The sequence below is a fragment of the Dromiciops gliroides genome, chromosome 2, assembly GCF_019393635.1.
Source record: "Dromiciops gliroides isolate mDroGli1 chromosome 2, mDroGli1.pri, whole genome shotgun sequence".
In the NCBI taxonomy this organism is placed as follows: domain Eukaryota; kingdom Metazoa; phylum Chordata; class Mammalia; order Microbiotheria; family Microbiotheriidae; genus Dromiciops; species Dromiciops gliroides.
Window position 1 is genome coordinate 374,539,949 of NC_057862.1, and position 16,539 is coordinate 374,556,487.

Consider the following 16,539-nt stretch of genomic DNA (forward strand, 5'->3'; position numbering starts at 1 on the left):
GATTAGGTATGCAATACACAGTAGTAAATGACCATAATAATATAGTATTTGATAAACACAAAGATTCAAGCTTTTGGAACAACAACTTCATGACCTCAGAACTATTTCCTTAGTTGGTTGTTGTCCTTTGTTCTACAAGAGGACCAAAATGATATTAATGTAATAATCAACCACTATTCTAAACACTTAAAGATGACACATGTACACTGATTAACAAGAGGTGATGGATCCAAGATGCAGAATAAACTATATATTTTTTTGGATGCAGCCAATATACGATTTTGTTTTGCTTGACTTGTCATAGTTGTTAGAAAAGCTTTGTTTTTCTTTTTTTCTAATTGGGGGTTGGGGTAAAAAGGAGACTTAGAATAGCACAGCAAAAGACAAAAAAGTCATTGAAGCATTTTTTTTAAATGCACAGAAAATACAGAAGACCAAAAAGATTAACAGACAAGTAAGACAGCTTTGAAAATTATGATGGCTATATTATATATTTAAAAGAAAGAAAATCTGTACATGATATCAATTCAGTTTCATGAATAATCTTGTTATACTATGTAATTGTAACTATCCATCTTACTTAATGTTGGTAAAGTTCACATTTTTTAAAAAATATTTTTAAATTGTCTATTACTATTACCATCAATGGGGATGTCCTTGATTTATTCATTTGATGAATAAATGATTCTCATTAAAAAGTTTCCTTTTTTATTTAAGCTGGTAGTTATCATTTCCCCAGTCTTTTTTGTTTTTGTTTTTTGCTTTTGCAGGGCAATGAGGGTTAAGTGACTTGCCCAGGGTCACACAGCTAGTTAAGTGTCAAGTGTCTGAGGCTGGATCTGAACTCAGGTCCTCCTGAATCCAAGGCCAGTGCTTTATCCACTGTGCCACCTAGCTGCCCCCCAGCCTTTTTTTTAAAATAATAAAATCCAAGATTTTTCCCCACATCTTTTTTTATTTTCCCTTCCTTCAAATGCCTTATAGCTCAATCCCTCAATGCCCTCATAATTTTCTTGTTTCCAGTACAGATCTCCCTATTTTGCATTTGGTCCAATTTGGTTGTTTTTGCTGCTGTTTGTTCTCTTTAGGGGCACTGATCTCCCTCTGTCAACAAGCACAGCCAGGAAATGTGATGTTGAAGTGCAAATGTGGGTTTTGTTGCTTTAGAGTGGGAAAAGGTTTATAACCCAAATCTTTGCAGATCTTTTCCATTTTCTTCTGTTGTTGAATTGCTTCTATTTTTCATCCTTATTTAAATGCCTTTAAAATGACTTTGCTTAGTTGACTGTTTTGCTGATATTCTATAAAATGATTTTCCCCTCCATTTCGTCTTTGTTTTAGGTGATACCACTCAATCTTCCATCATCTTTCATAAAAGTTTTACAAACTAGCTTAAGTTGTAAATCAATGTTGCCTCTGGCTGCCATAATTCTCAATTTTGTAAGTCGTGTTTGCTGACAAAAGCATTTTTAGGCTCTTTGATTCCCCTCGATATGGCAATGCATGTACATGTATATTAAATTTTTTTTATCTTTATGTCCTTCCTTCCATTTCATCCCATTTTCCATCATTAAATGGGTCAGAATGTAGTTGCTTTAACTGCATTCCATTTTTCTCTCTTCCTTCTAACTGTATTATTTTGCCATTTGCTCTGTGGTGGTCTCACACCATACACCATACACGGACAGCTCATTCACTAACAGAGTGGAGGGGGATGGGGACCGGAAACGTTCCTGTTTTCTAATCTTCCCCCCCCCCACCCCCTCCGGGCATCTCACGAGCCCTTCCTAAAAGCCCAGCCTGCGCCTCTGGAGCTTTTGACACCGGCATCCCAACACTCCGCTTCCCAGCTCAGGCGCGGCCCGGCCTCTCTTGCACCTCCGTCCCTTCCGTCTCCCTTCCCGCCTCTCCACGGGTTTCCCCGCACGGAGGCCAGTGTGAGCGGAACCGTAAGACAGAGGCGAGGACTCTTTTCCGGCTCCGGAACCCCACGCAACAACACCGAGTTTCCTTCCGGGCCCTTGGTTGCGGGAGCCCGGGCCTGCGCAGTCCGCGCATCGTTTCCTTTTCGCCGCGGAGGCGGGGCCGGCTGGGGAGCTGGGGCCGTTGGACCGTGATGCGGGGCTGACTTGACATTTGTGTGGACCGGCGGCCAGCTACAAGGAAGTCATGGCCGGGCTGGAGTTGCTTTACACGTCGGTGGCGCCGGGGATCACCTGCTGCCAGGACGCGCTTATCTGCTTTGTGCACTGGGAGCTCGTCACCCAAGGCTACCAAGGCCTGGGCACCGGCGACCAGGTACGGTCCCGGCCCGGAAACCCGGTCCCCTCTCCCCTTTTTAACCCCCACCCACATGCTCCTCTCGGGCACGGGGCGCACACACGCAGGCAGGGACCCCGATTCCTTGTTGCAGAGCAGATGCAGCCTGGTCTAGTCCTGGGGGTAGGTATGGCCGAGCCCCCACAAAGACACGCTTTTTACCCGGGCCCGCGTCCGGCCCGCGGCCTTCTCCCTCCGCACCCCCCCCCCCCCCGCAAGACCCATACACACAGTTACACTTGATTCTCATTAAGAAGGCTGTGTCACACTTACAAACACACTCCTCCCTGCTCTCCATGCCGGTTCCCGGGCTGCCCCTTACCCCTCCCCTCTACTCTGCTTCACGTATTGAAACTCGCAACACCAACCTTACTCAGGACTCTGCATTCTTTCTACATCACGTATTGACACTCTCTACATCCTCTTTGATCCAGTGCACGTCCTGCTTGCTGTTCCTCCAACACAAAACTCCCATCACTTGTCCCCCATCTCCCTCTTCATTTCCACCTCCTGGCTCCCCCAAATTTTTTCAAGTCTCAGTCCACCTTCTGTGTAAGAGGCTTTTCCCAGTCTTTTTTTTTTTTTTTTTTTTTTGCGGTGCAGTGAGGGTTAAGTGACTTGTCCAGTTAAGGTTTAAGTGACAGCTAGTAAGTGTCAAGGGTCTGAGGTCGAATTTGAACTCAGGTCCTAGCTGCCCCTCTCAGTCCTTTTTATGAGGCTATCCCCCATTTATCCTGTTTATATCTTGTTTGTACATAGTTACTTGTGTGTTGTCTCACTGTATAGGCTGTGAGCTTTTTTTTTTAAAAGGGGCAATGAGGGTTAAGTGACTTGCCCAGGGTAACACAGCTAGTGTCAAGTGTCTGAGGCTGGACTTGAACTCAGGTCCTCCTGAATCCAAGACCAGTGCCTTATCCACTGCGCCATCTAGCTGCCCCAGGCTGTGAGCTTCTTGAGAGGAGGGGCTGGTTTTTGCCTTTCTTTGTATTCTTAGGGCTTAGCACAGTACCTGACACATAGTATCTATCAAATACTAGGTGACTGACTTAGTTGGGAAAGGGGTATGGCCGACCCTCCCTCATCCCCTCCCACTTCTCATATATACAAGTGCCTGAAACAGTTACAAACCCTACCTACCCCCTACACACACCTTCCTACCTTATAGATCCTCACATATATTCACAGTAAATTGGAATGGAATCAGATTTATAGCTAGAAGGAGGTTTGTAGGTCATCTATTCTAACTTTAATTTAGATGAGGAAATGGTGGCCCAGCAGTGAAGTGGTTTGCCTAGTCTGGAGTCAAACCCATCTCCTCCTCCAAATCCACCTCTCTTTATACTTTATCATGCCATCCCCTACTGTCTTCCTGTGCTTTCCTCACTAGAGACCAGGAAAACACACACACACACACACACACACACACACACACACACACACACACACACACACTAGGTGCAGGGTGGCTCCTGACACCCAAACACCCTCCTTCCTTTTCATCGACCTTCAGTTACAACCTTTCAAGACTCTTACCTGGGATCAGGACCCAACACCCTTCCACAATGACCCTCCACCACCTCTACATGGTCCTCCACACTGCCAAACTGTTGTTTCTCTTTTACTAATACTTCCTCAATTCCAAATATTCGTTGGCATATACTTAAGGGATGCAGTTTCTTTTTTTTTATTTTGAGTTCCCTGTCACTCAGAGTCCAAGCCAGAGACTGAGTGATCACCAATCAAGGGTGCTGTCAGGGGGATGGAATGATAAAATCACTGTTAAAGTTTCTTCGTACTTTGAGCCTATAATATCATTCTAAAATCAAATCAGAAGATTTTGGGCTTTTCTGCCTGACATCTCTCTTGTTCAAGGGCAGAGAAAGAAACTACTGCCTCCTTGAGGATGTAATGGTCTGACTACTTCTTGTTTCTATCCCTTTTCACTTCCATTCCTGATCCTACTGCAAAATCAGCCCCTTTGTGATGGATTTGAGGTACAAAATGAGAAATACATTTTTAGACATAGCCAGTATGGGAGTTTTGTTGTTATTGTTAGTTTTGCTTGAGTATACATGTGTGCTACAACGATTATCTTTTTTTTTTCCTTTTCTTCCCTCTCAATTTGGAGAAGTTGTAGGGAAAGGTAGCTAAAGAGAGTTATCCCTACCCCAACCCCTACCCCCAAAGAAAAACAAAAGAAAAAAGAGTGGGTCATTGAAGCATTTTTTAAAATGCACATGGATAAACAGAAGGAACATCTGGAGAAAACAGACAAGAAGGACAGATTTGAAACATTACATGTTGATTTTATTAATGCTTAAAAGGAAAAACAAGCTGTATACATAATAGAAATTTGCATACATAATTCTATTTTTCTGTTATGCTTTAGAATGGAAATGCTTGTTTTATTTAGATTAGAGGAAAAAAACACACATTTCAATCAACCCCTTTGAAAAGGATTAACATTTGGACTCCAAATTAATGGCATGGGTTGTGCCTTCAGTTGGTTCGTGTCACCCTTTGATAAAGTCTGTTTATAGCACTGGTCTGTTTTATCATTTGAGATTCATTTAGGGACTTAGGTTAAGCTGATCTTTCCTCTTGTCTGTTTTTCTTTTTGTTTTCCAGCTTTCTGACCAGTGTAAAAGATGAATTTTGGAGTGACTTATCCTCTAGTCTGTACTCTACTTTGCTTGGAAAAGGGCTGACAGCAGTTAGAGACTGTTTTACAAATTCCTACCCTTCTCTCCCCACCAGTAGGTAGAGCTAGTGAAAAAATGGAGAAACCAGAGGGTTCCTAGTAAATGTTATTTGGTAGCAACAGTGACTGAATATAATTTATTAATTTATTTGTTTGTTGGTTTTGCAGGGCAATGAGGGTTATGTGACTTGCCCAGGGTCACACACAGTAAGTGTCAAGTGTCTGAGGCCAAATTTGAACTCACGTCCTCCTGAATCCAGGGCAGGTGCTATATCCTGAATATTATTTAAAAGACATTATTTAGCAAACTGAAAAGCACCCTCAAATTAAAATCTACTTTTTCCATCTTAGCTTCCCCATAGCCAATTAATAATAGCTCACATTTCTATGGCTTACAAAATCTGTCCTGACAATGGCTGTAAGGTAAAGGGTACAGGTAATAGTACCCCATCTTATAGATGGGAAAACTGAGCCTCGAAAAATTACTTGTATACAGTCACCATAGCAAGTAATTACTGGACCTAGGATGTCTAAATGCAGATCTAATAACTACAGATTCGACTATATCATGTTGATTGTCACCAGTCAGTTTATTAAAGTATTACAATTTTACCAAGTGTTTGGGGGTGGGAGTTAGGATAGTGTCGTAGGATTATAGATCCTAATCTGGAAGTGACCTTAAAGATGACCCTCTAGTCCAACCTCCTCATTTTATAACTGAGCAAACTGACGCCCTGAGAGGTTAAGGGAATTGCCCATTCATACAGGTGGCAAATGAGAGAGAAGGGATTGGAACCCAAGACCTTGACTCCAAATCTAAGGCTCTGCTGCTAATGTAAACTACAATAAATTGTTTTTTTTTTAATCTTTCCATTAGTGTTATCAAAGGATATAGACTGAAGTTATCCATGTTTATCCATAAAATGGTTTAACTCTGTAAGAGAATGGGATTTATAGATAGAACTTCTTCAGGACACTGAAACTCAAAGATGTTAAGTAACTATATATCAGGTCACATAGTAGACAGTGGCAGAACTGAGATTTGTATATGGTTCTAACTCCTAATCTGGTGCTCTTTGTGGAAAGAACATGTAAGGATATATAGATTAGGTGATCATTAAAGAATTCACTCAACTCCAGCATTCGTTATTCAGAGTTTTTTCACTCGTAATGACTTTTTTGCTCTGAGGATTTGATTTTTAGGTGCTCTTCTTTAGCTGTGGACTTTATAAATGAGGCCTATTTCCAGTGCTCTTTGACAATATAACATGGGACAAGTCATTTCCTAGCTCTGGGTTTCAGTTTCTTTCTGTATAGAATGATGATTTTGAACTAAATTATCTCTAAGGGGCCTTCCAATTGGCCCAGCAATATGTGATTATTAGACAGGAGTCTCCTGGAGAGAAGATCCAGAAACAAATTGATTGCTAGACCATGGTCTTGTTATTCTAAACCACCTGTCCTGCAGTAGACCTAGGGCAGAACTTTAACGAATGGAAGGAAGTTACAAAGAGGCAGATTTTAGCTCAATACAGAGTGACTTTCTAGCCATTATATATGTCCAACAATGGACTGCTTTGGTATGTAGTTCTCTGTCACTACTAGTGTTCACACAGAAACTACATGACTACTACTTGGGGATGCTATTAGCAAATATTCATGCTTCAGCTAGGGAGTAGACCTAGATGAGATCCTTGGAGCTCATAAAGTCATTATCAATTTCCTTGTCTCTAGAATCTGAATGGGAAATGATCTCAAAGACTATCTAGTGCAGTTTGTACCTAAACAGAAATCCCCATTAAGCCCCAGCCCCATTTTCTTATTTTGTGTAATTAACCACTTTGGAAAAAATTTTTACCCTAAACTTAAACACCAAAAACTAGCGTTTCCATACACACAGCAAAACACAAAAAAGAGGAATTTGTATGAAATCTTGAATCTCCATACTGCTTGCTTTTTTAAAAAGTATATGATAAATTTTACATGTTCTATCTGGGCTTCCTTCTGAGCTTCCTTCTGTTCTCTTCTGTGCATTTAAAAAAAAAAAAAGGTTTCGATGGCTCGAAAGGTTTTTTGGCAAGTCTGTTGCTAACCCTTTAGACTGCCAGTCCCTTCCCTCCCATCTCCGTTAAAAGCCAAGACAAAGGGAAAAAACATTTTAACAAATAAGCAGAATCAATCACAATAAATTTACACAGTGGCTATGTTCAGGAATTTATATCTTTCTGTATGTTGTGTATATTCCCTCTTTGTTATGAATTGTGTAATGAATGTTCCGTTATAGATTCTCAGGACACCTAGTTTGTCATTGCATTGATTAGAATTGTCTTTGAAAATAATTTTTCTTTATAGTGTTTCAGTCTTTATACTAATTTTTCTCCTGTTTGGTTCTGCTCACTCCACTGTGTATCAGTTCATATTAGTCAGGATTCTCTGAATTCCTCTTTTAGTATTTCTTATAAAGCAATACTATTATTACAATCACATACCAGAATTGGTTCGATCCTAGCCCAGTTTCCTAAGAGGCAATTTATGGTGTCCTTTAGATGCTAGTTCTTTGATTTTCTATTTCGTTTTTTCTTCTGAATACCCTTTTCAGGATTTGGAAGTTTATTTTGCTTGTATCTCTTCCCTCACCCAAATTATCCTCCTATTCCCACCTGTTTCTCTGTTGAGTTTGATGTAAACACCGAACTCTTTCTGTCTGTTCAACCCTTTGTTAACCATTTCATATAATACTCACTCCCCAAACTCCTTCACCTCATTTTTGTATACTCTTCAATTATGAGAAATAACAAGTTCTACCCCTTCTTCTTTTCTAGTATATTATTTTTTACCTTCCCATCTTTTCCCCCTTTTCAAACCTCAAAACAGAACCAGTCTACCCTCATTTTTCTTATTTAACTCCTTCAGTACCTTCTGAAGATACTAAGGTTGTGAAAGGATACTTGTTTCTTCTCTCCTAGTAGAATGTCATCATACAGCTCCTTCAAACTACTTGAGTAAATTTCCCTTTAAGTTTTTTTCTGGACTCTTATGTTTATATTTTAAAGTTCACAGCTCTCTTCTTTTCATCAGAAATGCTTGAAAATCCTCTATTCCATTTTAGGATTATATTCAGCTTTGTAGGGTAAGTTATTTTTATTTGTAAGTTCTCTTTAAAATGTTGTATTCCAAGATCACCTTTAGTTTTTTGTAGAAGCTGCCAGGCCTTAGGTGATCCCGACTATGGTTTCTTAGTACTTGAATTTCCTTTTGGATAGCCACAGTATTTTTTCCCCCATCTGGGAGCTCTAGAATTTGGTTCCTGAGATTTTTCCTTTTGGGGGTGAGGATGGGGTGGGGAGGGAGTGTTTAGTGGATTTTCTCAATCTTTACCCTCTGGTTGAACAATTTTCATTGATGATTTCCTGAAATCTATACTTCTCTGGCCTATATCTGGCAATGTTGGCACTAGCTTTTCTGTTGAACCTCTTTCATATTGAGCTAATAAACAGTTCTGAGGTAGAAGAGTTAACTTAATGTAATTTCTCATTGAATTTCTTGATCATTAATCAGTCTGGTGCAAATTTCAGGATTTTGCTGGAGTAGGTATGTGGAAGTTGGTGAGTCTGTCTCCTGTCAGGCCTAACCTCATTTTCTTATACTGGGCAGGCTTTGGCTTTCCATCACTGAGAAAAAGAAAGTATCACAGATGGGGACAGTCTTTAAAATTGTTATATGGTATCTGTTCTACCCACCTTGGAATTTTTATTTTCACTTAACTAATTTAGAGATGCTGATTTAGCAAGTAGATGTAGCCATCTTTTTTCAGAAAGTCTATCCAGATTGGGAACAGGGATTAAGAGCCACAAGCATGTGTTCTAAAGAAAAATAAATGGGACCCTGATTATAATATACTTTGTCTTTGTCAGAACCTCTGAGCCCCAGAAGTAATCTTTAGATACTTAAAACTGAACATGTTAAAATCTAATAAGCTATGATTTCTTGCTGCTATTTTTTTTAATCTCTTTCATTTTCACTAAACTATTGAATTTCATTTGTGTTTCCTTCAGTTTCATTTCTGCCCATTTTAGGCCTCTGAGGCTACTTACCTTCCAGCCAGATCATTCTGAAAATATTCCAGCGATTTCCAGCCATTTGGAGTTTGTAACATCCCAGCTGTTTGATTGTATAGCCCCTTCCTACCATTTAATCCCCTTTCCCCCTGAAAGTGCTGTATGATCTTTTTTTTTAGAAACTGTGCTAATATATTTTCAGAATTTTTTTTCATTTCAGAATTTCACAACATCTCTTGAAACAATTCTAGCATTTTGGGGTATCGCAAAACCAAGCCTGGAAAGCCCAAAATATGCTAATGTTGATATTCACCTAGTCAGCATTTTGTGGCAGAAAGATTGGAGGCCTGGGTTCAGTTCTGGTTTTTCCATTGGCTAACAATGTGGCTTTAGGCAAGTCACTTCCCTATGTCCCTGATCTTTTTTTTTTTTTTTTTTTTTTTTTTTGGTGAGCCAATTGGGGTTAAGTGACTTGCCCAGGGTCACACAGCTAGTTAAGTGTCTGAGGCCAGATTTGAACTCAGTTACTCCTGACTCCAGGGCCAGTGCTCTACCTACTGCGCCACCTAGCTGCACCCCCTGATCTTTTAAAAGGTTTGAAACAAATTATTCCTAGTGTTCCTTCTAATACCAACAAGGACTCTACCTTTAAATAAAATTTTCAAATATCAAGGCATGATCTCTAGTTATACCCCCTGAAAACACAAAGAATAACTCTCATGCACTACATAGACCTTCTGTAGTTGCTAATGTGGAAAATAGATCTGGTTATCTTCATTCAGAGAGGGAGACTTGAATGGAATAGGAGTGAAAAGCCAGGGGCAATTTGATTAAAGAAAAGGGCTACCTAAATATGGTTGGTTTTTTTTTTTCAATTATTCTACATAGTCTTGTGCAGTGTGGTGAGTTTTTGCACAAAGCGAATTTAAATGGAGTTGCCTTCCTTAGCTCCATTTTGGAATCTGTCCAGAACACCCTGGAACTTCCAGAAATGTTTTTTTTAAACCATTAGAGTGTGCAGTTATCCTGCCCCTAAGAAAGCTCTAGAAATTCTCATTTTCACTTATACCCTTCCCACTATATCTTCACAGCCAGGTCCAGGCGATAAGAAATCTGAGCTGCTGCCACCTGGGTGGAATGCCAATAAAGATCTGTATGTTCTTCGCTATGTGTCCAAAGATAATTCAAAAGAACTTCTTCTGAAGGCCATCATGGTGGATGATAGCATGATTATCAATGCTTTGGTGAGTCCTTTGCAATTAAGCCCAACCCTACAGGGGCCTGCTAAATGGAGATATGCCAGCCAGCTAGACGCAATAGATTGAGCATCTTCTTTTTTTTGTTTTGTTTTTTTGTTTTGTTTTGTTTTTTGGGTTTTTTTGGTGAGGCAGTTGGGGTTAAGTGACTTAACTAGGGTCACACAGCTAGTAAGTATCAAGTGTCTGAAGCCGGATTTGAACTCAGGTCCTCCTGAATCCAGGGCCAGTGCTTTATCCACTGCGCCACCTAGCTGCCCCTGATTGAGCATCTTCTTAATTTGTTACAGTTTCAAGGCCTATTTTCAGGAGAATGGGAGGGAGGCAGGACTTCCATGGTTAGGGAGGAAGGCCTAAACAAAGGCTGAAAAGGGATCTGACCAAAAACTTTATGATCACAAATGGTATGGGAATAGGGTGAGCCTAAGCATCCAAATCCCAGAACAAATCCACACATGGCCAAATATTGGTAATTGATGCTACTAAAACCTGAATTTAAGCAGAATAATATTTTATGAGAGTTGTTATCTCCACAAGAACAGTGCTATAAATGGCATGGTTATGGTAATGTGTGAGCTGTGACTTGTACTGGATAGACAGTATGGTACGGTGGAAAGAGCACACTAGATTTGGAGTCAAGACTTGGGTTCTGATCCTGGCTCTTCCTAACTATGTGGCTTCAAGCAAGTTGTTTGCCATATTTAAGTAGCCATCCCTTCACCCATGTAAAATGAAGGGGTTGGATTAGATAATCACTCAAGTCCTTCCAGTTCTAAATCTGCTGTTGCTTGACACTTAAAAGAAGTGGATTTAAGACAAATAAAGGGCAGTCCTACTTTTATATACAGCAGCAAGTGACATAGAAAGTTCATTTCACCTAAGTGGGAGGTGGGGGAAGTTGAACAGATGTCAGGCAGTAACCTGAAATACTTTGTTGGTGTCCATCTGAAGCTAACAGGCAAAGTGGTTTACCTAGAGGAAAGCTCTGAAGAACCAGAAGAAATCATAGCCTGATTAGAGGACAGATGGTAGGTCGAGTCCTGATATTTTGCCAGAATTGTTCTCATCTAAATATGTTCTTTGAAAAAATCTCTGAGAATTTAGAAAACTGGGCAGCTTTTTAACCAGAGTAAAAAACAGGTGAGGGAAGGAGATTGCTTTAGGGATACCCTTTTATTTATATAACCGCTTTTCTTTCCACGTGGAAGCATAAAGCCAGAATAATCATGCCCAGAGCAGAAGAGAGAATGAGGGGAAATGATTAGAACTGGATCTTTGCCATTCCAATGCTGAAGAAACTCTCAAATTTTCTCTCAGGGAGTTCTCAGCTAGTCTTTTGTAACTAGATAGTTTGGGAAGGTGTGCCCTGGATTCCCTCTGGGTCTCTGGCAACCCTCTTCTGACCCCCTAACTTTTTCTTTCCCTTTGCCATTCCCCAGGAGTGTAAGTCACAACAGGTGGTGGACTTGACCCTGAACGTGGAGGATTATGTGGATGGTGAACACCTGGGTGAATTCCACAGGTACTCCCAATAATTGCCCCTCCTCCAGGCCACTCATATAGGGTAAGAAGAGATCAGACAATCAGTGGAAAGATAATATGGGATAATGGGATAGAGCTGGGTGAGATTGAAACTAACACTCGGCTATGTACCTCCCAGATGCTGTTAAAGTTCTGTTATTCATGTCTGACATATTAGCAACAAATCTCAGGTTGACCTTCCCCAGAGTAGTTCTGGGATGTCCTCCATAATCTAGATAAATTTACTAATCCTTAAATTATATAATTTATTCACTTTTCCTGAAGTTCAAACTTGATCATGTCATTCCCCATTTCCTTCAGGATAAAATCCAGGCTTCTTAGTTTATCAACTTTGAGATCTTCCACAATCTGGCCCCAGCCTTCCTCTCTTGCCTCACTACTCATTCTTTCACAATTAACCCAGCAATAAATAATTATGAACCATTCTTCAGACACCCCTTTGGTTTTCCCATTTCTGTATCTTTATTCTCATTGTTCTCTCTTCTTATAATCTCTTTCCCATCTTCAACTGTCAGGTTTCTATCCATTCCCTTTTTTTTTCTTTTTTTCAAAATATTAATTTTTAAAAAATTAAAAGAAATTGCACATATAGATACAAAAAGGATATACTATAGTTTATAGTTTTAAATTGTGATTGAGTTCTTTTTTTTTTTTTGGATGGTTCTTACAATTTAGTGAGGGGTTTTTGCCTGTACAAAATGATTTTATTTTATTTTAACTTTTTTTTTCCTACCCTCCCTTCCCTTCTCTTCCCCCTTCCAAAGCCAGCAAGCAGTCTGATATAGGTTATACATTACAGTCACATTAAACATATTTCCACATGTTGTAAGAGAAGAATTAGAACAAAGGGGAAAAAATGCAAGAAAGAATGAACAACAGCAACAAAAAACAACAAAAGTGAAAATATTATGCTTCAATCTGCCTTCAGACTCCATAGTTCTTCTGAATGTAGAGAGCATTTTCTACCATCATGGTATTGCTGAGAGGAGTTAAGTCTATCAGAGTCGATCATACAATGCTGTTGGTTCTGTGTACAATGTTCTCTTGGTTCTACTTATCCATTCTTTTATGACCCAGATCATTTTCAATGCATACATCCTCCATTTCCCTCTCTAACTTTTCTAAACTCTTATGATACTTTCCTCCCCAGCATCTCCTTAGCACTGTATTTGTACCTTCCTTGTGGGATTTTTCCTATTCTGCCTTATATATGTTATTTCTGTGTCTGCCTAATTTCCTAAGCTAGACTGTATACTTCCTGAAATTCAGGGACTGTGTCTTATTAAGCTTTGTCCCAAGTCAGAGGACCCAACAGCCCATAGAATTATTTGCAATGGAAGCATGATAATAGAAAAGAAATCCTTGAAAGAAGTTTTCTAAAATACCACATATTCCTAGGCTCACCAACTCTCTATGTTCTTTGCCTCTAAATTATATAAGAATAGTTTAAAAGGTATAGTTTAAACTGATTCTTGAATTCTAAAGAACTGTAAGATAAAGGAACTAGTTCAGAGGGGACAGTGAGGAAAATGAATTGGTATGGTGCCTATTTCTTTTCAGTTATTTGGACAACCCATTAACATGGATATTTGAGAGTTGGTGATGAGGGAGGCCCACATTTTGGATACATCCACCCTGCCCCTCTTGTCTTTCATAATTAATTCCCAGGGAAGAAACTGAGGAGAAGCAAGTATGGAAGAACATCCACAGTCTGGCAAACAGGACAGGCTGGTACATTTTAATCTATCTTTGCTTCTATTTTCTCATCTCTTCGATGCTTTAGGGACTTGTGCCAATCAGACTACAAATATTTGTAGATAGTGAGAAACAAGTGAGTACAGAAATGCTTTGCTCCTTCTCACTACATCTGACTCCATTGTCATATTAGATGAAGTAGTAGGTTTCTTTTGCCATTGCCAAATTAGTGTAAAACTGGGGAGATAAACCCCTACTCCATCAGCTTTTATTAATAACCAGCAATCCAGCATTCAGAGTGAGGAAGGGACTACCCTTGCTTGTGTTTTTCCACATCTGAGTTATTGTATCCAGTTTGGAATGCTGAATTTTAGGAAGAACATGGATGAATTAATTGGTTCTAGTGTCATTAGTATCTCATACTACTAGGGATTGGTTGAAGGAACTGGGGTTGCTAAATCTAGAAAAGAAATGATACTTGAGGAAGTGTAGTATGTTCTTCAGATAGCTGAAAGACTGTTCATTTTGAAGGAGAGTAGGCTTGTTCTGTGTGACTCCAGAGGAAAATGTAGAACTAATGGGGGAAAGTTACTGGGAGGTAGAGTTTAGCTCAATAGAGGGAAACTTTTTTTAACAATCAAAAAGTTATCCCAAAATGCACTGCCTCCTGAGAAAGTGAGTTAACAGAATCTCTAAGCTTAAAAATACCTCAGAAATATCATTTAGCCTCAACCCATACAGAAACAGAAGACTTACGAACACTTGCTGGAAATGTTATAGACAAATCTAACAACAAAATTCAATTCAATGTATTTGTTAAGTGTCTACCACATGCAGGATGTTTATACTGGGTGCCAAGTATACAATGATTAAAAATGAAACAGTCTCTGCCCTCAATGAGCTTACATTAAATTAGTGTTACATGTACACAAGTAAAGACAAAGTAGTAACACAATGTAATTTCAAAGGGGAAAGTATGCTAGTTTTTAAAGATAACTATGGATAAGGATCCATATTGAAAGTGGCTTGAGACCTGTGCTTTGATGGAAGCATTTTGGGGCCAGCTAGGTGCTACAGTGGGTAGAGAGCCAGGCCTAGAGTCAGGAGGACCTGAGTTCAAATCCAACCTGTGATACCTTACTAGCTGTGTGACCCTGGGCAAGTCACTTAACCCTAGTTGCCTCAGTTTCCTCACTTGTAAAATGATTGGAGAAGAAAATGGCAAACCACGCTAGTATCTTTGCCAAGAAAATTTCAAATGGGGTCATGAAGAGTCCTACATGACTGAAACAAATAAAAGGGTGCTTTATAGGTAGAAGTGATGAAAAGTACATTCCAGATTTGGGGAGCCATTTGTGTAAAGGCATAGAGGTGGAGGAGGGGGATACAGTGTATGGAAGATAGACCAGTTTGACTAGAACAGACTGTGTTAAGGGGGGTGACATGAAATAAAACTAGAAAGCCATATTTTGGAGGGCATTGAGTATCAGACTGAGGACTTTGTATTTTGTTCTGGAGGCAAATATAGAATCACTGAACACTTTTGAGTTAGGGATGATTAAGTTAAGACCTGTGCTTTAAAGAGTATGGTTTTGTTTTTGTTTTCATTTATTTAGCTCTGTGACTGATTGAAGGGGAAAGAAGTTAAAGGCAAGAGGGAATTTTACTAGATGATCTTTTAAGATCCTTTACTGTTCTGGAATTATATAATTATATAGTGAAAGGCAAATGATATTACAAGAAATCTTTTTTCATTGTTGCTTTGACTTAGGTGGAGTTTTTGAATAGGGCTTCATTTCTACAATACAGGTTTTCCCAAGGATTTGCTAGGCTTTGGAGAAGGTCTTTTCCAGTCTGATATGTACAAAGAAAGTAATATAGGGACCCAAATGCCTGATGATAAGTAAGCAATCGTTCTCCGCCAGAATATATGCATCCTAAAATAGTGTAGCTAGAAGTAATCTTTCAAGGTCAAGTCTAACTCCTTCATATGTAGAGAAAGGAACACAGACATAGAGAGAAATGGTCTTGCTTGATGTCACACAGCAAATTATTAGCAGCATAGACAGGACTAGAAGCTAGGTCCTCTGACTACCATTTCAGAACTTTTTACACTATCATACTTGGGAAGATAATTCTTTCAACTCCCTTGTAGTAGCAGCCACATCTTATGTCCTGAGCCATTCCAGCACTCTGTGGTTGCTTGGTAAGAAATGCTTCTTCTTCTTCTTCTTCTTCTTGTACAGATGAAGAGGATCATCAAAGGCTTAATGTACTTAGGACACTCAGTAAGTTAGAACAAGAACTGAGCCTAGAACCTTCTGAAGTCCTACCTCCTGACCCGGTTTGGGCCATGCACATTGACCTGTTCCTTGTATTTATTTGATTCCCTTCCATACCTTTTCCCAGGTAATGCATCCTCATGACATAGGATGAACACACAATGGGGAGCTGGTGGGTGAGTCCTGGGGGAGCCAACCGGCTGAAAGCTATAACCTCTCCCTGTGCCACTCAGATCCCCGTGCCTCTCCCCCCTTAGCTCTTTCTAATGGGGCGGTAAAGGAGGAGGGGCAACTCAGATGCCGAAGAAGCGTCGCGCGAAAACTCAGAGACGCCAGGCTGCTACCTCCTCCACTAAGGGCCGCCAGGCGGCCAAACCATATCCGGGCACCAAGGCTGCTCGCCTGCCCAGGAGCTGCCAGGCGGCCCACAAATCAACTGTCTTTAAGGTTGCCAGCCAGCTAAATGTACCTGTATTTGACTACCCTTCTCGATCCCGCAGGGTCTACAAAAACAGCGGAGAGCTCCAGAGACAGATTGCTTCAGGCCTCATTTCACCCATCCACAAGTCTTTGAGCAAAAACGATTCAGCCAGTTCCTCTCGGGAGTTTCCACCTGCCACCTCTAGAGAATACGACCCTCTCCGCATTCCCCCTCACCACCCACATACCAGCAGGCAGCCTCCTTG

The 16,539-nt window shown here is 40.2% G+C and overlaps 1 protein-coding gene across 1 annotated transcript in view; it reads left to right on the top strand.

Annotated features, from left to right (window-relative positions):
* The first annotated feature begins 2,019 nt into the window (after window positions 1-2,019).
* Window positions 2,020-16,539, top strand: part of PSMF1 (proteasome inhibitor subunit 1) — a 28,659-nt gene continuing 14,139 nt past the window's right edge. The window contains exons 1-4 of the mRNA XM_043982632.1: window positions 2,020-2,298; window positions 10,170-10,322; window positions 11,774-11,856; window positions 16,354-16,539. Of these exons, the coding sequence (XP_043838567.1) occupies window positions 2,170-2,298; window positions 10,170-10,322; window positions 11,774-11,856; window positions 16,354-16,539 (551 nt within the window). The 5' untranslated portion in view covers window positions 2,020-2,169. The remainder of the gene's footprint in view (window positions 2,299-10,169; window positions 10,323-11,773; window positions 11,857-16,353) is intronic.